The 24,026-nt window shown below is 33.6% G+C and overlaps 2 protein-coding genes and 1 long non-coding RNA gene across 5 annotated transcripts; 2 read left to right on the forward strand and 1 right to left on the reverse strand.

The window, feature by feature from the left end:
- The first annotated feature begins 7,204 nt into the window (after positions 1-7,204).
- LOC113739597 (uncharacterized) lies at positions 7,205-10,449 on the forward strand. The gene is made up of 9 exons (XM_027266864.2): positions 7,205-7,470; positions 7,599-7,718; positions 7,827-7,894; positions 8,260-8,368; positions 8,458-8,526; positions 9,490-9,547; positions 9,676-9,911; positions 10,001-10,052; positions 10,152-10,449. Exons 1-9 carry the CDS (start codon positions 7,468-7,470, stop codon positions 10,217-10,219), a joined length of 783 nt encoding a protein of 260 aa, XP_027122665.1. The 5' UTR covers positions 7,205-7,467; the 3' UTR covers positions 10,220-10,449.
- Positions 10,450-10,788: 339 nt separating this feature from the next.
- On the reverse strand, positions 10,789-13,841 carry LOC113739598 (uncharacterized). Of its 3 annotated transcripts, none has more exons than XM_072045153.1 (4): positions 13,508-13,841; positions 12,548-12,700; positions 11,633-11,791; positions 10,789-11,082 (listed from the first exon to the last, which is right to left on the reverse strand). In XM_072045153.1, exons 1-4 carry the CDS (start codon positions 13,757-13,759, stop codon positions 11,050-11,052), a joined length of 597 nt encoding a protein of 198 aa, XP_071901254.1. In that variant the 5' UTR covers positions 13,760-13,841; the 3' UTR covers positions 10,789-11,049. The 3 variants fall into 3 exon arrangements, with proteins under 3 accessions (XP_071901254.1, XP_071901253.1, XP_027122666.2); XM_072045152.1 differs by having other exon boundaries at positions 13,307-13,841; XM_027266865.2 differs by having other exon boundaries at positions 13,298-13,841.
- A 2,019-nt stretch (positions 13,842-15,860) lies between these two features.
- On the forward strand, positions 15,861-19,010 carry LOC140004867 (uncharacterized). The gene is made up of 2 exons (XR_011812697.1): positions 15,861-16,299; positions 18,205-19,010. It is a non-coding gene; the product is annotated as an uncharacterized lncRNA (long non-coding RNA).
- Positions 19,011-24,026: the final 5,016 nt, after the last annotated feature.

Genomic DNA, 24,026 nt, shown 5'->3' on the forward strand with positions numbered 1-24,026 from the left:
TAAATTAACAGAGTATCTATCCCCATACATGCACCTCACTTCATAAAACCAGTCACTCGAAGGTGTAGCTATACAACTACATTTTTAACTTTTTGAAGTTTCTTTAAAATTTTTGGGCACACACTTCCAATATACTTTCTCATCCACTCCCTCTTGATCTCCATTCTAGTCATTAAATATAGCCTAATAGTTTCTAACATGCCAAATATGGACCTCTCTCGTGTTTCTAAAATGCTATAATTAAAACTCTAGCATAAATTGTTTTACAAGATGTCACACTTAGGAGAAATGCGGAAGTATGCTCTAGCTCAATGTTGAGGTGTTGTATTATCAACTAACCATTTAAAGGTCCCTTCATCGAATTCCCTTAAAGCCTCTATCAATGCAACAAAGGGATTCTTGTAGGGTGCTCTTACAAGCGACCACATTCTATCCTTTAGTGCCAATTCACTAGGTCATTTCTTGAAATTATTGTACATGTGTTGTACACACATTCTATGCTCCACATCTGAAAGAATATCGTGTAAAGCTTGGATCAACCCCTTTGAAAATAAAACATAACAAATACATTAAAAGACAGCTTTGCATTAAAAATGGATAAGACATATAGCCACATAAAAATTAGCTTAGTAGTTCACCTTCTGGTTATCAGTTCATAAAGGTCCATTTCTCCTCATCCTTTATGTCAAGGTCAATCACCAATTCAGTTACAAACTACTACCAAGTAACCTTGTTTTCAACTTCAATCACAGCAAATGCAATAGGATATAACTAATCATTTGGATTGATTCCCACTGTTGTAAGTAAAACAGTTAGAAAACCTTTCTTGCATGCTGAAAGACACATATATAATCTCTCAAACCTATCCTGTCCCTCATCATCTTCAGTTACAGTCATGAACACATTTGATCTGGGGTTTGCCCTTTTGACCTCTCTACAGTAGTTCCACAACTTATTATATTGAGATGCATAATCTCCTTCAATCAGCTTCTCTGCCTTTTTCTTTGCCCTATATGATTGCCATCTAGAGATATTAACATTCACGTCATTTTTTACCTTATATTTCAGATTGCTTACCTTCATATCAGGAATAAGAGAAAGCATCTTTTGGCATCTCTCAACTGGAAATGTAGAGTTTGCAAGTCCATGATCGAAGTTTCTCCCACATATGTGTTCAACTCGCATGCTTTTGACTTGAAATGTCATTTTGTCAGGCATAATTGCAGTGAAAACTTTTCAACTGCAGTCATTGCAATATTCTGTAACTCTCCTGGTATCATTTTTGCTGAACTTTATTTTTCTTCCATGAGCCACCCCATGACTCTTACATGCCTCGATAAACAGTTTTTTGGAAGTAAATGTCTGACCAACCTCAAATTTGGAGTCTTGCATGTCTGTATTAGGATTGAACCTTGGATACTTGACTCTCTTCCTTGGCTGCATTTTCTCTTCTTCTAAATTACAGGCACTGTCAAAATCTTCTGATTCAGTAGCATCTTCATCAAATTCAGCTCCCACCTTTTCAGGTTGACTGCTTGTCCCCTTAGTAGATTCACTGTTCCTCGTAATTTTGTTCCATTCAACTTTTCTTTGTCTGATTTGTTGCACTATATGCTCCTCATCACTAAATTGATAATCACTGTCAATAAACCCATTATCTTCACTTAATTCCTCCTTAATTTCAGCTCATGTGTTCTTGTTGCTTCTCTTCTTTGTCCCTTGCTTCCAAGTTGCTCCTTTGGTTGATGTTCTTTTACTTGCTATTTTGGTTGGTGCTTTTTTATTTGCTATTTTTATTTGTGCTTTTTTGCTTGGCACTGTCAACTTCACAGTTTTTTCCTTTCTTGAATTGCCATATGAAGTTATATTCTCCCCTCCTAATTCAGCTACACTTTTATGATCACCTGTCTTTTTATTCTTCAGGTTCAAGTTTGTTTCCACTGTTTCTTCAGTACAATGCAAGTTCTCTAGACTTGGATCTGCTGCATTCTTGTGCCCAGTAGCTCTAAAATCAGTAGTATCTCTGTCAACAATTTCACTTTCATCTTGAGTTTTACTAATTGGAATATTTGTCAACACCATTTTTTCTACACTAGGAGACCCTTGCTGGTTTTTTGCAACGTTATCCGTACTTCCCTTATATGGATCAGGTTCACAACCATTAATGGAGTACAACTTAAGGTGCACAACAAATACATCAACTCTCCCGTATTTTACTCTATTTCTGGCCAAATCTTGAGTAATATCTTCACACATAACATAAATTAACCATCTTCCATCATCTTCCCCGGCCTTAAGTAATAGTAACTTGCAAAAAATTCAGGAAAACCTAACTTTTCTGCTACCCTATCTAAAGTACAAATTGACCACATTTCTGGATTACAATAGTCAACAATCTTGACTTGCCCCCTAACATATTCTTTGGTTGGCAAATCAATGAATTTGTCTCCGTAGTGGACCTTAATTGAAAATAGATTACTATTACTTGCCAACCATTTAGGCGACAATCATCAACCAACAAAATACAGAAAAAGGACCAAACACACAAGGACACCCTACATATTTTTCCAAAAACGACAACACACAATAGGGACCACAGCTACTAGCATGTATAAAAACCATTTCAGCAACCCTAATAATATAATAACACTTTTTACATCTGCTAATAACGATTATTATTGCTTTATTCATTGTATTAAAACATATTCTTCAATCAATTGACAAACACCGTACCCTAGGGTTCAGAGATACTTACAATAATTCGGGATTCGATGGTCGTCCTCTACACTCATTATCAAGTATATCTTCTTCGATCACTGATTTGTTTCGTCATCTTTGTTTGCTACTGGATTTGCGATTGAGTTTGGTTTCGATTGAAAGGATTTGGTTTACCTTTGGTCCCTAACTTTTTTTTTTGTTTCTAATCCGTGCTTTGATAGGAAAAAAACACCTGATTCTCTACATTTTGGTCAAGATCTGAGTGATTTGTCCATTTTGGCCTTCAAAAGTTGGTCACGTGATATTCCCATGACTAGGTCCGTCAAGAATTCAAATGGCAAAGTTAACAAGGACAAAAATTGATCATTTTTTGTTTGTAATAGACTAAAAATAATCGTTTTCGTTCTCAAGAACTAAATTTTTACATCATTAATATATAAGGGACGATTTGTGCAATTTTTCCAATGAACATTGATGGTACACTGCTCAGCTAGGCCACTACTAGCACTATGGTTAATTGAGTCTTTGATGGTACACTGCTCAGCTAGGCCACTACTAGCACTATGGTTAATTGAGTCTTTGTGGATCATCATCCAGAGTCCAAGACTCAAGTGCATGCCAATTGGCAAAGCTCACTAATTAAGTACTTACAAGTCTAATACTAGTTAGGTTGGTATATGAGAATGAGGCGCCAATATATTTTTTTCTTTAGGGTGGCTGCCTCCAAAGCTTGAGGCTCAAAGCCGAAAACTTGATTTTAGCCTACAAATAATAGTATAATACTACTAGTTATCTGCACAAGCAAAACAACCAATATACCATATTGCCCTCCCTCAAGAAAATGTTTAAATACGAAATACCTCCTTGAAATTAGGGATGAGTAGTAAATCACCTCGGTATGCATAGTAAAATTTTTTTAAATAATATTTCGTTTACATCATAAATATATTTTTCAATCCACCTTTTATATTTTTAATCATTTTTTTATCTCACATATATGAAGTCACAAAAAAATATTACAGTAATTATTTCAAATAATACTCTATCCAAACAATAGAAACAAACCTTCTAATGACTAGCACCGGTGGTACCCCGAATGATTTGACCAAAACACTTTTTATGCGGACACAATTCTCCCATTAATTTTGGTACCAAGCGACTTCATTTTATACTGATGCTGCTTTTCTCTGCTAAATAAAAACCGTTCCACTCTCATTGCTGCTTTGCTACATAAAAACAAATTTCTATCCAAAATTACAAAATAATAGTAAAATACATTTAAAAATTTCACAAAATCCAATTTATCAGTGAAGTGCCCATAAAAATAGGTACAAAAGTGAACCATAAAAAGAGGATAAAGAAGCACTGCAAGATTTTTATTTTTATTTTTTTGCATCCAATAGATGTACCATTGCTAGTTATAAAAGAAAAAAATTCATTTAACAAGTAGACATAAATAAGTGAAAGGTAAAACAAAAAAATACAAGATAATAACACTTCGTAAATAGGGGAATATAGAACCACATTACTACAAGATAACACCAAAAAGAGAAAACCAAGCATGAAACTCAAAAACCACAAGCACATGCACTTTTTTATAAATAAAAAAAGCAATATGTAGAGGAGTAATGACAGGAAAACTAAATTATGCATGAATTACTGAAAAAATTGTGCAAAATGGCATTTTTGTCATACATATCAGATAAATTATGGAAAATGACATTTTTTCTTATCACATAATTGTCACGTGATGGTTTTTCCTCTAATGGGAAGGTAAATTTAGAACGAAAATTTTATCTTTTATTGTAAAACAATAAAATTGCCAACATAATATAAATTATCTAATGGCATAATAGTCTTTTTTAATGGTTGCATCTATATCTATATAAATTTAAAAGGGGGCTTTAGTATGGTTAAGTCAAAATGCTTCCCACTCTTTATTAATTTCTTTTATAGAATTTTGATTTTTTAAAAATTATTATATATCCTTTCATGTCTTTTGAATTCAAAAGTAACAAGTGGCTCCACTTGTATTAGGATTTGGTTTAAAATCTATTAATGTGAGGCTAAATAAAATGAAAACATCACCAAACCTACTAAAAGTAAAAAAATAAAAAATAAAAATTTATTTTACCTTTCAACTTAATAATTCTAACTAAGAGGGCAAATTATATAGAAAATAAAAAGAAAATAATATTCACTAGTCATGGATTAAAAAAATCAAGAATGATACCATTCGTGAAACCTTAATTATGAAATCACTGACTAATAAACAAAGTACTACTAGCCTTTAGATATGGAAATTTTTGTTTGAAATCTTTATTTTTGACAAAAAAAAATAAAAAATAACTGCAATTCTATCAAAATTAAAAAGAATAACAATATGGCTTAAGGGAAAAATATAGACCATTTGACCTAAACTGAATCTACTTAATTTCTATATATCTTATCCAAATTTGACCCTAATTAAATTTGAATAAGAGTATAAAATCCAAACGCTAAGAATAACAGTAGGTATTATTGATTATTTTATGTACTTTTATTGTTTTCTTCATATGTAAATATGGAACTGCTATGCCATTTTTATGTAGATCTTTTTTTGTGGTAGTTGAGTGTACTATAAGATATTATCAGTTTTTTGTTTGCATTTTCAAATTCCAGTACTATATTGTAAAAATATTAGACCAAAATTCTAGGTTATTATTTTCTTTTGCGTCAAATTTTATCTTTTCAATTTTATTTTGAAAGTACAAATATAAGTATATTTTAAGTGTAAAACCAAATTGCAAGTTATGGAATTTTTTTCTTTTATTTCAAATTTTAACTCTTCAATTTTGGGGTTGGATATGAATTCAACTTCTCATTTGAAAAATTGAATTATTCAATTCAAAATTTATATGAACAATAACTAAAGTTGGTGTTTTTATACTTTTGTATTTAATTTTCATTTTTTTATTGTACTTGCTAAATTCACTTTATAATAATGTAACAATGACAATGCATTAAGTTATATTTTGAATAAAGAATGGAAAAATTAGGACTTTCAGACCAATATATATGAGAAAAACTGATCACAATTAATGCAAAAAAGAAAATCCCAACACATAGAGCATGTTATATACACATGTATGTATGTAATTCTTATAAGTATATAAGAGAAAACTATATATTGTTTATAACATAATATATCTCAAGTGAAAAACTTTGATATCACTTTATTTTGATTTGGCAAGTAAAAGAACAAGAAAGAAGTAGAGGAAAAGGAAATGAAGGAGGTTGGCCGTGGGGGAATAGGGTTTGGAAGAATGATGAGGAGAAAGGGGTAAGAAGTTAAGTGGCGATAATAGGAAGCTAGAGACAGGGGAAAAGAGAATAGTGAGGATTTAAAGAGTGGCAAGAAAAGTCAAAAAAGGAAAGTAAACAACAAAGTTGTGCAAAGAGAGGAGGGAAGAAAAAAAAAGAATTATGGAAATATAACAGAGATGACAAAAAATGATAGAAAGGATGGCACAATGGTAGAATCGTGTGAAAGTCATAAGAAGTAGCAAATGGCCAGTTGACAGGTAAGAATGGACGAAAAGGGTAATAGTTTTAATAAATTTGAAAACTCTAATAATATATCTTACAAAGATTTTTTGTAATCCATATTAGAGCATATGAAAAACACTGTTTGATAAACACTAAACAATATTAGTGGTACAAAATGGGAGATTTTTTTTTTTTCTAAAATCAAGAAAAATGAATTTGTTGTATTTTATGATTTTTTATTATAATTTTTGATATATAGATATAACATGCTATTTTTCATCGACTATTCATAAAAAGGTTTACAAATGCATTATCATGTAAATTATTATAAATAAAATTATTTTATTCAAATTCTTATCGTATATTGATAGATAATAGGCAAACAAAATTTGGTTTCAATTTATTTAAGATGTTGAAATTAAGAAAGTCTATTTTGTGCTCACGAAATAAATTTTTTTTTGAATATGCTAAGCATACACTTTTTTGAAATTTTTAATTTTTTTCGTATACTATATCATGCGCTGCAATAAATAAGTATATAGTATTTTTTTGAATTAAAATATAAATCCATGTATAGTACGTGTAAACGAAAAGTTAGAGTGGATTTTTTATTGTTAGTCTTTACAGAATAATCCGTAAATTTTACGAAGATTTTCTACTCACCCTTAATTACTTGGGAGCATTTTGTGTTAGACCTCCAAAAAATGAGTAACACTAAGACATTCGGGCTGCTATGTGTTACTGCATATGTAGTATACGGAGTGATGAGTTGGATGGTATGGGGAAGGAAATATAAGCGAGAGGTTTGTGTTTAAATCCTCCCGCTTACATTTAAAAAAAAAAAAAATTATTTGACGTACCCAATAACAAAAAGGAGAATAAAGGAAAAGGTGGGCCGACCGATAGTTGTGGTCCTATCATTCATTTTTTGGGCTATCTCACAAGTCCATACCTCATCGGGTGAGGAATCCTCCACTTTCTCATCTGGCCGATACGTGTTTGGCACAAACCAACAAAGTTGGTGGAAAACCAAAAAGTCAAAAAGGAAAGAGGTTTCTAGGGTTTGGATGAGATAGTACTCCACTGTAATAGTCGTCCTGGGGAGCTGGAGCCCTGACTCCTGAGGAGGCGGAGTTCGACGACGACCAGAAAAGCTCAAAGCCTTTGTTCATTTTCTCTCTTCAAGTGTATCAACAATAACGGAAGTAGTAATAATCAATCATGGTATGATTTTTTTAGTATGATGATTTGTGTTTGTTTTGTACGGTACAAATTATATATTCATTAGAATTTGCTGTAAACCTAACCAAATAAACGTTATTTGGGGGTGGGGGTGCTGGCGGGGAGTGCAGCCGCAGGGAGATTATATAGAGCTTCACAGGAAGAGAAATGGCTACCGCCATGACCACTTCCAGCGCAAACGCAAGAAGGAAGCTCGTGAAGTTCACAAGCGCTCCCAATTTGCCCAAAAGGTCCCTTCTTTCTTCCCCTCTCTTCTGTCCCTCCCTCTATGCTTTTCTAATTCCTCAATGGCGAAATTCTCCTCTTTTTTTCACACTTCCATTTTCCATTTTCGGCAGGCGCTGGGTATTAAGGGTAAGATGTTTGCTAAGAAGCGATATGCCGAGAAAGCCCTCATGAAGAAAACGTATGCTTCTCCATCACTTTTCACTCTTATTATCTTTCTTTCCTTTTTTTTGGTAAGCACCTTTTTGTGTTATCTGCACTATTTATTCATGCTAACTTGCAATTGGATTTACACCCCTCCTATATGGATATTTTTACTTGTTAGATCTTTCTAGGCTTTTGTTTTCTTCTTTTATATGTCTACTCGTTAAGTTCAAGAGCTTAATCACAATCAAGTCGTTTTGACGCTGGGCGCAGTATCAGTTGCAACATTTCCCTTTGCTTACTTTAATAGAACCCTAAGATGAGATGGTCATTAGTTTATTAGCTGTCGATAATATGGGGCTTTTGGTTTACACCTTTTCCTTTTGCATTGCTGTGTGACAGTTTGGCTATGCATGAGGAGTCATCAGCCCGGCGCCAGGTTGAAGACGATGTCCATGAAGGAGCTGTTCCTGCTTATCTACTTGATCGTGAATCTACTACTAGAGCCAAGGCACCCTTTTTTCATTACCAATCTCTAGTTCTTGCTTAAATTGTTCGTACAACTGATTGCTGATTTTCATCTATCTTCCTTTTTGTTAGGTTCTCAGCAACACTATAAAGCAGAAGAGGAAAGAAAAAGCTGGAAAATGGGATGTACCTCTTCCCAAGGTGGGTGCCTCAGTTTGTTAGGCTTGCCTTGCATTTTGGATATCACTGTCTTTCGCAATCGCTGAAAGAATTAAATGATGTCACCCCCCGGCGGGATTTGTGGCAGTTTGATTTTCATGTCCATATCCCATAATGTACAGCTTGCAGTAACTTGGCTTACTCTAAGCTACGTTGTTATTCTACTCACTTGTCTCTTCATCCTCGGTTTGCCAATCCCAGAAAACTCTTGGCCCGTGCCATTACGTGCTTCTAAATTTTGGGTGTATAAAAGCACAAAGGCAGATAAAACCTGACAGCAAAAATTAGTAAAGTTCTCAACGTATGAAATGTCTAAAAGCTGATATGATGCATAAATCAGAGAAAATTTCATTCATTTATTTTTTTTGGGGGGGGGGGGTTGCAGCTGTCTAATTGATGGTATGTTTCCTAGGATCTTTAAGTAGAATGATGGATGTCTGGCTTCAGTTGTACATGAACCAAGGGAACTTTGCCAAGGAGATCAATTCCCTGCTGGTTTCCTCTTTTCCCTGTTCCCAATGTTTGTGATTGGCTTGTATGGGACTTGTCTTGGCTGTTGGAGTTACACTTTTGTTGAGAACCATACCATCTGGGGAGCCAATATCACTTTAGTTAGCTCGAGTTTTCCTCTCTCTCTCTAAAGGAAAAAAATTCTAGGTTCTCCCCTTTTTGTTTAAGGAAGTTTTTTTGGGAAAATTGCCCCTACCTTCCACGTTTCTGTTGCTTTAATCATCTCCCGACTTGAATCATCCAGTTGCCTCCTGACATTTTTGTAGTAGTTAAAATTTTAGGCAAAAAGGGGGGAGCTTTTGGAAGTTGGCCTTGTAGAAGCACAAGTTTTCCTGAGACATTTTGCTGGTTGCTAAGTTCCTGGTTGTCATGTGGTTGTGAATTTCTTATACTTGAATTAATCAACTTTCTCATTGTTAGTTCTTTGATATATAGGTCCGCCCTGTGGCTGAGGATGAGATGTTCAGAGTAATCAGATCTGGGAAAAGGAAAAGTAAGTAATTTACCTGTCGCTTGCGTTATTTAGTTCTTTGTGTATGTTCAAATGTGCATTGCGTGAGTCAACAGTGAAATTTTGTTTACTGGCGTGCTGTTTTTTTTTTTTTTGGGGTTTATTCACAGCAAAGCAGTGGAAGAGGATGATCACTAAAGCGACTTTTGTGGGTCCAAGTTTTACAAGGAAGCCACCCAAATATGAGCGGTTCATCCGACCAACCGGTTTAAGGTTCACCAAGGCTCACGTGACTCATCCTGAACTTAAATGTACCTTCAATCTTGAAATTATTGGAGTGAAGAAAAATCCCAATGGTCCAATGTATACATCTCTTGGTGTTGTAACCAAGGGAACTATAATTGAGGTACACATCTAAATCTGATGTTGCATAAATATATAGTCTTTCAGGTTGAGTGATGTATAATTGCTAATGTATTCTGACTTGAATATCAGGTGAATGTCAGTGAATTAGGTCTTGTAACTCCTGCAGGAAAAGTTGTTTGGGGTAAGATTGTGCTTTCATTTTTGTCTCGGAAACTAGGAGGGGCCCTTCATTTCAGTTTTTAGTTGTGTGTTCTTATTGTCATTTGTGTTTTCAATGCAGGAAAGTATGCTCAAGTGACAAATAATCCTGAGAATGATGGTTGTATAAATGCTGTCTTGCTTGTGTAGGAATGGAGAGACATTTTGTATGACCGACTCTGGAGTTTTACTGACGCACCGATGATGTTTCTACTTATACCTACCATCTACTTTTGTTCGTCATTTTCGTTAGTTGCTTAATATGACTACAAAATTTTACTGTACTATGAATTGAACACAGCATACGTTACTTTGGCGAATGGCCGCGATTCCTCATTGTTTTGTGTTTAATACTCAAAAGAATGAGCGATTCATGGGAAGGCATTTGTGGGCGATCGGTTTGTTAGGAGGTTACAGGACCAAGTTGACGGAAGTTGCCTGCCATATGCCTCGCTGTTGTGCCTCATTTACTTGCTCTGCTATGTCTGTCTATAATCGCTGCATTGTCTGGTGAACGAACTGATAGGGCTAACTTTCCCTGGGGAGTCCCAATAATATCATGCCTAGTGTTATTTTCGAGTAGCATGTCAAAATACGCAGGCTTCACACCTTTTTTTTTCTTTGTTCCCGTGTTGGATTCATTTTCTTTATTCAAGGTGTAACCCTTTTAATAGTGATCTTCCTTTGCATTTAGAAATGACAGCAGCTGATGCAAAAGATTTTCATCTAAACAACAATACCCACGCTTATGAAAATCATTTTTCTGTAGTTTCACGTTCATGCGTCCAAACCCAGACAGAACATGAGGAAAGTAAGCCGCAAAAATGCATGCTGCCAAGTCTACAAGCCTGAAATGCATGAAAACATCCATCAAACAAAGAGACACCCGAAACTAATTCCCTCGTCCGAAAAACATAACCAGAGCCAATAATGAAAAGGCCAGATCATTGGGCGGCTTTGCCGATTCTTATCTCTGTTCTTCATGCATCATGGATGAAGGTAAGCACTGCAACCTGCAATAGAACCACGCAAGTACAAAAATACTTCTTGTTAAACCAAGCCTCCTATGCTGACACATAACCAAGACACTTACAAACATGAGATAAGCCGACACAAATTCAAGAAACTATGAAGTAGAAATTCCACGAGTCGAGTACATCATTTCCTGGCAAATGAGGAGAGAGAATCACAAGGGAGATGAGCAATGTAACTTCAGGTTCAGAAGCTCTCTATGCCTCCTATGACATGGGAAGGCAGAGAATTGAAAAGTGAAGTCAAATTACAGATGAATCTGATTAAACAAAGCTGGCAAACAAATGGATCAGCTATGTACTTTAAGAATACAGGAGTGAGTGAGTACTATAGGCTAATGGACAAGAACAGGACCTCACACCAAGTATCTAAACGATGAAGTGAACACGGAAGACAAACGGAAAGGACAATCTTTGCAGAAGTTGTATTCAACAGATAACAGTACGTACACAAAAGAGATCGGCTTTCTTCTTAACCTGAGACTCAAAACATCACGAACAGAAGATGGAACTAGAAATGGAAAGTTTGAACCTGAAGAGGTGTGGCAGCAATCAGCGAACCAATCACAGGGCCACCGAAAACCCCACCATCTGGATCACGAAAGGTCAATTTCAAACTGTCCGACAGCTGCACCTGGCCGTTGTTAGAAACGAAGAAGAAGCCTGAGAGACGAACTATCTCATATAGTCCCTGCACATGTGAGCTTCTGAATGAATCTTCACCACTAGTATGCTTGCATATAGATATGTATATGGACTGAAAGAAATATCAAGCAGTTGAGCAACAGCAATAACCAAAGGTCAGAACTACTCCAACAATTATACCAAGCTGAGGTGCATTTAGAGATAGCAGTGTCTAAGATATCAACCTGAGGTCCTGAAATCATGAATGCGTCCATTTTTCGAGCCCAATACAATCAGGCGAAATTTCAAAACGAAAGCCGATTTTTCCCACCTTTCCTGATCAAAAGATCAGGCTTCTTCTACAAACTGAAGGGTTCCAACTAAATATGAAATTACATGTAAAGAGGGTCCTTCACTACAATTTTTTCCCCAAATTTCAGCCTGAACAACATTATCCTTCTGACAGAGAGGCCGAAGTTTTCCAACCTCAAGCATCCTTCAGTTATATTTTATACATACATACATGTCATACATACATACATGTATGTATGTATGTATGTATGTATGTATGTAAAGATCAAGCTTAAAATTGTTACCACGTGTTACTAAGTGACACCCTCTAGGGGCAATCAAATTACCATTCCCTATTGCATAGATGTTATTATAACATCACTGCTGATATTTAGCCTGAGATTCAACTGTCACACAACAACAAGCAAAGCTGTTATCATAACATCACTGCTGATATTTAGCCTGAGATTCAACAGTCACACAATAACAAGCAAAGCAATTGCAAAATTGAGAGAAAGCAAAAAGATACAACCTCAAAAATGACTTGTGCTCCTCGCATGTTCATTCTAGGACCGGATATGGCACCTTGTGCTGACAAAATCACACAGAGACAAGAATGACCTCTGAATTGTGATGGAAATCTTCGATGGACTTGAAAATAATACTGAATCTTCTCGCCCACGCCCTACAAGCGGAATGACATACAACAATGATAAGCATATAGCAATAACTCCCAAAAGAACACACACACACACACATGCATGCGCACAAAAAGAAAGATATCTTAAACTGATTCACCACATTAATTCCATGAACATGCTCATGGGTATATTTTATCTAGTAGATAATAACATGAAATGCTCATGGATAAACCACTCTTGAACTTTGATTCCCAAAACAAGAGAAAAAACCACTACAATTTCCAAGATGCTTTTATGTTCCAAAAAAAGAAATGCCAGATGCACAGTGCATATGCTTTGTCAATCCTAATTTAAAACCATTGTTGACTTTCTTCTATCAGGTTATCTATCATCAGCTTTTACTGCTCTTTTCTCAATTCTTAAAAGCTTCAACACTTACTTTTAGGGAAAATCGTCAATTTAGTCCTCAAACTATTTTACTAAAGTCGATTTGGTCCCTCAACATTTTATCGCACAAATTAAGTCCCTTAACTAAAATTCTTATGCCAATTGAGGACTTATACGGCGTCGCTATCCAAAACACATGTATCTGTACAGAAACCAACGGCGAGGCAGGGGTTTTTTTGAAAGTAAAAAAATACGATTTCTACATCCTCCTCTTCGTCTTCTTCATCGTCGATCGTTTCTTCTTTTACGGGTGTTTTTGGGATTTCACCGGTTAAGCTGGCTTCCATCATCCCCTTCTTACAGGGATCTAAGTGGTTGCCCAGTAGCCAACCCAGTATTGGGAAGGCGGGGAGTTTGGTAGATAAAGGGGGAACTGCTGCTACGGCGGATAAGTCTAGTAATACCGGGAAGCAAGGGCCTATTGTGGAGAAGAGTACTGTTGCTGCAGTGGCGGCTGCTTCATCAAAGGCTATGTCCGAGGATTTAAAGCTTTCTAGAAGCAGTTGGTTGTCGAAACTGTTAAATGTCTGTTCCGATAATGCTAAGGCTGCTTTTACTGCTTTGAGCGTTAGCATTCTGTTCTGATCATCTTTAGCTGAGCCAAGATCAATTCCCTCGACTTCTATGTACCCCACTCTTGATGTAGGTGACCGCATTCTTGCTGAGAAGGTATATTTTGGATGACTTTTGCTACTTATTTCCCTAATTCAGTTTTCAGGGGATATTTTTTTTTAATATGTTGGGTTGCTTTATTTATGTTTGAATTTATATTAAATAGATAACTTACTGATTTTCTTTTTGCGAGAATATTACTGTAACACTTTTAATTTTTAATCACAAACGTTAATATATTTATCATAAAGTAAATATTTGAAAATAAAATACCTGTAAAGAACTGGTACTTTAAATAAGTAATACGTATTTGCCTATAAATTACGCTCCTTAAAGTTTATTAATTATTAATTAATTTGTAATACTTTGTCATTCATTGGACACGTAGCACAAAGGGCAAATCAGGTACAAAATTTTAATTTTACTCTATAAAACAATATTTTAATCATTTGGACTGAATTTGTAAAGGATTAGTAACCTCAGGGGAGGTTAGTGTAATTGTTCAAACTACAGGGGAGGTGAGTGTAAATGTCAGAAACCTCAGGGGAGGTTTCTGAAATTATCCCTAATCTTTAAAAAAACTTAACCTCTCAGCCCTCCCTAGCCTTTTTCCTGGTACCAAGACTAAAACCTATGTGCTCAGTGCCAACACACAACTCCTACAAGTCTCGTGACTGAACCATCTAGAAAAAGCTATGCGAAATTTGGGGTTCAGACATTGCACATGAAAACTATCAAAGAGCAAACAGAAAACCAAAAATATTGAAATTTAAACCATCAGCGTATGCGGACCAAGACCAGATACAAATGCAGTTATTGAACAGGACAATAATGAAAAATCTGATACAAAAAACTGGTACATACTAATAGACCATAAATTGAACAGCCATAACTACATCAGAAGGAAGAGAATAACGATGAACAACCCAAACAAAAACAAAATCAAAAGACACCTCGCCAGCATCCACCACGATCACATCTACAATATAATTGTTGGCCAAATTGGATCCTGCAAGAAAATTTTCACTTTAAAATCCCAGATGAAGCCAAACATGTTTAATGATACTTGAAAGCTAGAGGCATATTTCTGGTTACATACACTCAACGCAACATGTTTTGTGTGCCTAAAAAATATATATAGAGATATGGAACAAAAACAGACTTCCTTGTGAGCCAGAATAATTCGATAACAAGAGCGAAAAGTGAAGAATATAGATTTACGAATTCCAGCATTTAAAAAAAAACTTTTATTGTAGCAAAACTTTCCATAGGTGTTTTGGGGGTGTATTTTGGAGTATTTTTAGAATTTAAAATTTTAGTGGGATATTTTTTCAAAATTCAAAAAAAAAAAATTTCACCAACCACCACCCTTCCCTCCTCCCTCCACCACCACCATCACCCCTCACCCTTTTTCTCCCTCCTCTTTCCTCTCTCTTCCTCCCCCCTCCCTTTTCCTTTTCCTCTCCCCCCTACTCCCCCATCAACCCCCCTCTCTCTCTCTCTGGTTGCACCAGTGCGAACTAGAAAGTGACCCCCTTCCCTCCTTCCCCTCTCCGGTCTCTGGTGGTGACCAGTATGACCAGATTTGGTCTCACTGGTCGCGACCAAAGAGGGGAAGGTAGGGGATAAGGGGCTACTCTGGTTCATGTCGGTGCAACCAAATAGAGGGAGGGAGGGAGGGAGGGAGGGGTGAAAGGTTGAAGGTAGGGTAACAAACAAATCGAGCCGTTCGAATCAAAATTCGTCTCGAATTCGATCAATATTGAGATCGCATTGGTCAAATTAAACTCGAGTTCGAACTCGATGTCAAAATATTAAACTTGTTAACTCGCAAGCCAACTCGTGAACTCGAGTGTATATATATATATATATATATATATATATATATATATATATATATATATTTTATTTATTATTTTAATAATAAAATTACATATATATTCTTAATTTTTAATTATTTATTAAGAAAAATTATTTTATTCATTTTTTAAAAAATGAAATAATTATTTTTTATTTTTTCGACCTCGAGCTTTAGATTGATAGTTTGTTGAGTTCGAGTTCAAATTTGATAAAATTAAATCAAGGCTCAACTTGATTAAATAAAAACTCGATTTGATTCAATTCGTTTATAACCCTAGTTGAGGAGGTGGGTTGGGAAGGGGGCGCGAACTAGAAAGTGACCCCCTTTCTTTCCTTTTTTCTCTAGTGGTGACCAGCGTGACCAGATTTGGTCTCACCGATTGCAACCAAAGATGTGGGAAGTGGGGGATGAGGGGTTACTCTGGTTCGTGTTGGTGCGACTTGAGAGAGGGAAAGAGGGGTGGAGGGTCGAGGAGGTAGGTAGGGGAAAGGAAAAGAAAGAGAAAAAGGGAGGAGAAAGGAAAGAGAGGAGAAAGGAGAGAGAGGAGAGGGGGAGGGGCAGCGATGGCTGTGGAGTAAGGGAGGAATAGTGGACGGTGATGGTGTGTGGTAGTAATGGGTAGAAGAAGATAGAGGTGGAAGGTTTATTTATTTATTTATTTATTTTATTAATCGTATATGAGATTTGTATGGATTAGGTGTTTTTGGAAATGTGTTATTATAGGTTTGTTTGGATTCATTGTTTTTGGGTCTGTTTTTGAAAAACTGTTTTTCACATTCCAAATGCTACAGTAATGTGTATTTCAAAAACAACTCCAAAAACACTATATCCAAACAATATATCAAAAACAACTCCAAATACATATTTAATATGTTTATTTCAATTTGTATATTTCAATTATGTATAGGATATATATATTATATTAATTTATATTTTATTTTATATAAAATATATTTTTATATTTCTATAATATATTTATACAAATATTATGTATTATATAAATTATATATAATATAAATATGTAATTATACAAATTTATGAATATTAAATATTAAAAATTATATATTTAATATATACATAATATATATGTTTATGTATATTTATAATATACATTTATATTATGTATTATATATAATATTATACATTTATACATTTATATTAATATACATAATATTAATTATACATTTATACATGATATTAATACCTTTATACATTTATATTTATTATATTAATACACCTATACATAATATTAATATATATTTATAATATATTAATTTATACATTTATAATTTATACACATTTATAATAACATACATTTATACATTTATAAATATATTTATATTATGTATTATATATAATATAAATGCATTTATAAATACATAAATGCATTTATTTATAAATATATATATAAATGTATTATAAATACATAAATGTATATAAATATATAAATATAAAAATTATAATTTATAATTTATAATTTATACATTTAAATAATATTCACTTATAATTTATATATTTATAATAATATACATTTATATATTTATTTATAAATATATATAAATATTTATTTATAAATATATGTAAATATTTATTTATAAATATATGTCAATATTTATTTATAAATATATGTCAATATTCATTTATAAATATATATAAATATTCATTTATAAATATATATAAATATTGATTTATAAATATATGTAAATATTCATTTATAAATATATGTAAATATTTATTTATAAATATATATAAATATTCATTTATAAATATATATATAAATATTTATTTATAAATATATATAAATATTAATTTATAAATATTTATAAAGGTATTTACAAAAATATATAAATATATTTATAAATAAATATAAAATTTATAATTTATACATTTATATAATATTCATTTACACATTTATAAAAATATTTATATTATGTATTATATATAATATAATACATTTACATATATTTATATAAATATATAAATATATTTATCTATAAATATTTATAAATGTATTATAAATGCATAAATGTATATAAATATAAAAATATATACATTATAATTTATAATTTATACATTTATATGATATTCATTTATAATTTATATATTTATAAATGTATTTATATTATGTATCATATATAATATAATACATTTATATTATTTATAAATATATAAATTATTTTTATTTATAAATGTATTATAAATGCATAAATGTATATAAATATAATAATATAAAAATTGGAAATTATAATTTATACATTTATATGATATTCATTTATAATTTATACATTTATATGATATTCATTTATATGATATTCATTTATAATTTATACATTTTTATATAAATATATAAATATATTTATTTATAAATATTTATAAATGTATTATAAATGCATAAATATATATTGTTATAAAAATATAAAAATTATAAATTATAAAAATACTTGAAAATATGTTTTAAAAATACATCTAAAAATAATCCATAAAACATCTACAATAAAAGTTTTTCATATAGTTTTTGAAAAACAACCCCAAAAATAACTAATCCAAACGGACTTGTATTTGAAAAACGAAATGCTACAGTGCTGTTTTTGAAAAACAACCCCAAAAACAGCTAATCCAAACGGACAGTTTATTGAAAAACTTGTTTGTGAAAATATGGCAAATTCATAGAAACCCTTAGTTTTCTGACAAAACAGAAAAAAGGCATAAATAACTAAATTACATATCCAAAGACCATAATTATTTGAATTCCCTTTCTTTCTTTTCATTAGTAAAACATCTCATCTTTAGTTGTTAGTTTGTATTTCTCCTCCTCTTTTGTTGGTGAGATATGAAGTCCAAAACTTCAAAAAAATTTCAACAAAAACTTCTATCAACAGCATAATCATCTGTGTTCAGGAGTACGAAACCCTTATGAAGAAATTCCTAAAGAATCTGGGGAAACAGATGGCTGAAGATTATATTTTCTTTTCATGCTACATCATATTGTAAAGATGAGATGCTTATGATTTGAATTTTATTTTGCAGCCATATCTTCTCCCTCCTATGCCCAAACCCCAAATAAATAAGAGAAAATAATTTGATATATGTGTTCCTTACGGGATGACTGATTTTAGTTGATGAATGTTGATAGGTTGGCTCTCGAACGCGTTGCGGAGGAATTGAACAAGTAAAGGTTTGTAGTATTTGATGAGTATGCTATTTGTTTCAAGGTTTGGTATGTAACACCTTTTTTTCTTTTCTCTTTTATTTGAGTCAGTAGCACTGTTTCTGGGAAAAATCTCCAGTCTACTATCCGACTTATTGTGTATTATTCATGTCCTACTCTCTTGGTTTTTTCCTGATATATAGACAAGGTGTACCAGTTAACCCTCAGACGCTCTCATTCTTTTGGTGCAATTTATGGTTGTTAGCTCAATAGGCTAGCCTCAGCATACAGTCTTTGGGGTTGTTTCAGTTATTGTTTATTAGTTTAATACATCACTTATGTCTTGTGTTTGATGGGAGTGAAAGAGCTTTTCCTTCAGACCTTCAGCCGGGCTTTTGATGGAGAAAGTGAGTGATTAGTGCTTGACATGATCCTTTAATGTGTGTCAGACTTCCCTTTGGTGTTTGGTACTTTTACTCCACAAGAACATGCAAACATACACTAGCTAATTCAATGAATTTATGCATGACATGATACTTCAATTTGTATCATATCAATATGCACATCTTAGGCTTGCCAGGTGGATGTCTAAGTGTTTGATATGCTGGTATTGGCATTCTTTCTTGCCCTACTAGGCAGCTTCATGATTTGCTCAAAGGTATCTGCGTGATGGTTTAATTCTATTTTAAGTTTCTCATAAGGTGGTGTTTGTGTTTGTTTGCATGGTTGAGGTGCCTTCAAAGTAGCTTCTGTGGTGGTGTTGCCCTATAACGCAGCTTCATAATTTGCTTAAAGATAACTATGTGATATGATTCATTACCATTTTTAAGTTCGTCAAAAGGTCATGTTATGTGATGATTTATTACCATTTTTAAGTTTGTCAAAAGGTCATGTTTGTGTTTGGTTTGCATGATTCAGGTATTTTTTGAAGTAGCTTGTATTTGTCTACATCCGAGAGGTTGGACATGGTTTTTGCTGCAGATTTCTGTGGAGTCTCCCTTTAACTTGTGTTCATTCTCGTTCCCTGAATGAATGAGATAATATCGTATTTGTTGTGTATCTATTAAGAGTATTTCAGCACCGGTATGGTCTGAATCTTAGAGGAGGAATTCCATCAGTACTATGCATTCGTTACCATTCTGACGCATCGCGCAAAATCATTGCCATGGACAAGAACGAGGAAAGATGATTTATTATGTTTGGTATTGTATTTTGCGTTGGACCCGTTATAGGCTAACATTAGAAGAGCCTGGCTGTTTAAGACACAGCCTAGGGCCACGTAAAATTTTGACAAGAAATACTTTTTATTGGAATCTCAAATGCGATACAGGGGCCAAAATTGACAAAAGAAAAACTATTCCTGGTGCGGGATGGGATTTTTTATTTTTTTTTTAATTTTTAAAATTCAATATAAATGTTATGCAGCCTGTTCATTGGTACAGCATTATATTTTACATATTAAGGCATGTTCCCTTAGCATCACTTGCAGATTCTAGCAAGAAAATAATTGAGACAATCGGAGGATGGAGAATGAGTTATTATAGATTGTTGGTTGTTATAGCTCCTCCCGTAATTATCGAGTATGGAGGCCTCCAAATCAAAATCCATGCTCATGTGCTAGGTTACGCTAGATGATTGCAGTGCGTTTAGTTTATCTGTCATGATTACTTATGTCAGCTAAAACTATCACTTCTAGTTTCACCGGAAGCTATGGCTACTTGTGTCAGCTCAGATTTGAACAACTACATGGATGAACAAAATGTTTTAGTTTCATGGGAAGCTAAAACTGAATGAAGTCACGCAAGATCTAGACCATGACTGGCGTTCTTGCGACCGTTCTTTCTACTTCTCAATCCTTCAGATAGTTACAGGTTATATGATGGAACTAGGAACTATCATAAAAATCACGTCTTTGTAACAGCACAATAATTATGCAAGTGAGAAGACGATTGCGCAATATCTTACAAATGAAAATTCAACAGCTTCCTAGGTAACAAAGTGATTCAAGTACAACCCCCCCTCCCCCCCCCCCCCCCCCCCCCCCCCAAAAAAAAAGGTACCTGTAGGGGTGTTTTGATTGCCAAAGTATTACGAGAGATCTTCTTCAAGTGTTCTTTCAACAATTTTTGCTATCCAAAATTTTGTGTGATATTGTAGTTTAGTGGCTAAAGTTGAAACTACGAGAATTAGAGATTACGAATTCTAATGCTTCTATATCCTTCTCGGTTCTTAAATCTTACATTTCCCTCATTTCAAAAAAAAAAAAAAAATCTTACATTTCCCCTGCTTAATTTTTTTTTTTTTTTAAATACTGGTATGTCACTTCGTCTCGACCTATTCTGCACCCAAAAAATCCAGAAGAAGAAGAAGAAATAATGCATCCTAAATCAGAATTCATATACCATTGAATTATTTTCAGCCCTATAAGAAAAATATAAAAACAGATATGCCATTGATAAACACCAACAAATATCATCCAAAATAAATTTGAACAAATTCCAAAGCAAATAAAAAAGTTTGAATTCACCGTTTTAATGTGCAGATGTTTGAAAGTTGCTGGAAAGTATACAAATTATGCCAAAACATGTCCATGAAAGTTGTTAAGAGTTGATGAAACATTTGTTGTCTTAATTTTCATGTCTTCGTTCGTCAAACGAACGCATGGCTGAAGTTCTGGGCCGCAGTTACTTCACAGGCCACCAACGGTAGTACATTTGGAAAGAAATAACATTTAGCTTTTGAAAATTCACCCAATTAATTGGGTAAACAAAACATAGGAAAAATTAAACAAATAGCACAAACTTAGACAAAGTTTGGATTGCTATTTTCTAAAAATATATATATAATTAAATGAATTTGAATTATTCATTTATAGCAGTAATTTTAAATGGTTGATCAAAATAAAATTATTAAATTAAATAAATTTTTATGAAATATCCGCAAAAATCACATATATATCTATTTACTTTTTTTTTTAATTTAATACCCATTTACTTAAAAATCAAATAAAAAAATGATAAGAGATGACTAAGAACGGATATTAGGCAGACACACGTCCCTGTCTCTTCATTCGCTAGTGCTACTACTATCAAGCTCCCGCTCTCTCCCGCTCTCCTATTTACCTGAAAAAACTTTCGCTTCGGAAAATGCTCTTACAATGTGAGAGCTAAGGGGATTTCTGAGGCCCCATTTCCATTTTCCAGTCAATTTTGCCTTCCTTTTTTTAAAATTGAAACCTAACTCTCATTCGTCCCTAAAATTCCTCAATTTAATTCATCAATCAAAGTTGAGCCTCCAGACTTTCAGAATTGCGCAAATTTTTTTATCAACCCACAACCCGGAAGAATCCATCCCTTCTGAACCATACAAAGTTCGAAAAGGTCAGATCTATTTCTTGTTGCATGTTTTTCAGTTCCAGTCCTCATTTTAACTTGATTTCTGTATTTTTATGAGGTTCTATTTTCTGGGCTCTGTTCGATTTTGTTGATAAGGTCTTGTTTGGATTTGTTATTTTGTTGATGTTTACAGATTTAGGGTCTTCGGTTTGTTGTACTGGGTTTTGTGGGTTTTAGCAATTTCCTGCAAATTTGATGAGAAAATGACAGTGTTGCCCAGCCATGATTCAATTCATATAAGGGAAGTTTGGAATGATAACCTTGAGGATGAGTTTGCATTGTTAGGGAAATTGTTGATGATTTCCCCTATATATCTATGGATACTGAGTTTCCGGGCGGTGTTCTTCGTCCTTTAGGGGATTATAAGGATCTGCTGCTAGCTTCTCTTTCTGAGTTGGTGTATAAATTTTCATTACCAGGAAATACGACTCACATGCATTTTAGAAACTAATTGTCTCTTTTATCTTTCTGCCAGTCTTTGTTTTACGTCTTTCTCGATGAGCAACAAATAACAAATATTTAGCATAAGACACTTTTTTCATTTGTATGAGATGCACGTTGAACTTTGTTGTCATTTCGTCAAAAAGGTAGCATTTGCTGGTTGAACAATTTGTCTGAAACAGAATTCTTGTTCATATTGGTATTATTATTATTTTTTTTTATGTATATTGGGAGTCTAAATGTTGTGCTTGCATTGGTAATTGGCATTTGCTAGTTTAAAAAGTATTCTCATTGTATGCAAGTTACTCGTGATAGTGCAAAGATAACTGTTGAGCATGTTCATGATTTGATGTCTCGGGTCTTCCTCTGAAGCTATCTAACTTTAAATGGGTAACTACTGCATATAATACTTTGTTGTTTTTCTTGACTCTGAAAAACTTTTTGGTTGCATTGTTATCGGTCATTAAGGACAGTCTCTTCAACACTGTTCGTCAGTCAAACAGATCTCAAATAAAGTCTTTAGGTCCTGATCCTATGGTTGAAACCTGAGCAAGTGATTTGTAGGAATTTGTGTTCACCATGCTTATACTGATGCTGCTCTGGTCTTGATTGAACTTTGTTTGACATATCTGATGGTATTGGTACCTAAACGTTGATGTTACTGTGACAGCAGACCTGATGATAATTTTTTTAAACGAATGTACTAGTTATGATTTCCATTGCATTCCTTGTTTTGTCATTAGATGATTAGCATATTTTGTTCATTTCTAAGCATGTTCCAAAAGTGCCTTGGCCTGCGTAAATTTCATACCCTTTTGGGCCGTTGCTTGTGTCCGTCTAGGAGACAATTAGAGTGTTTTAATGAGGTTAGCTCATTGTTTGTGCCTTTATCTCCGAGACAATTAGAGGTTTTTTTTAAGGGTATAAGGAATCAAGGCACATTGGCACAAGAATAGGCACGGATATGTAGAATTGGTAAGCACCATGCCCAATTACATAATTTAAGTTACCTAATTATGCTGGCAATGTTTTAGTGTGGAAAAACTTGTTTAGGTGTTGATCTTTAGGTTCAAATGCACAACTGACTCAGGACCTGTGTGAAGATCATCATCATCATCATCATAGGATAGCATATTACCATGTGACAATCAACCATGTTGCAGGATTAATTTATTTGGTGGTGCTGCGACAACTGAAGACCATTAAATTTAGTATCCTTTCTCCTTTCACTTAAATAACTTGAATGAGATACTTGGAACAGGAATACCTTAAAACGCATTCCTTCAGGTTTGAAGATAACTTCTTTGGCTTCGTATTGATTTTTCAGTTGTAAAACAAGAGAATGGCTTCTTATTTTCATGGACGAATGCCAGACTCTGTCCATTTGTGCTTGTGTATGTACACGTGGTAGCTTTTAGCTTTATAATCTCTTCAGGATTTGAGAATCCATGTGGTCATTTGTGAAA

The sequence above is a fragment of the Coffea arabica genome, chromosome 4c (assembly GCF_036785885.1).
Source record: "Coffea arabica cultivar ET-39 chromosome 4c, Coffea Arabica ET-39 HiFi, whole genome shotgun sequence".
Taxonomy (NCBI): domain Eukaryota; kingdom Viridiplantae; phylum Streptophyta; class Magnoliopsida; order Gentianales; family Rubiaceae; genus Coffea; species Coffea arabica.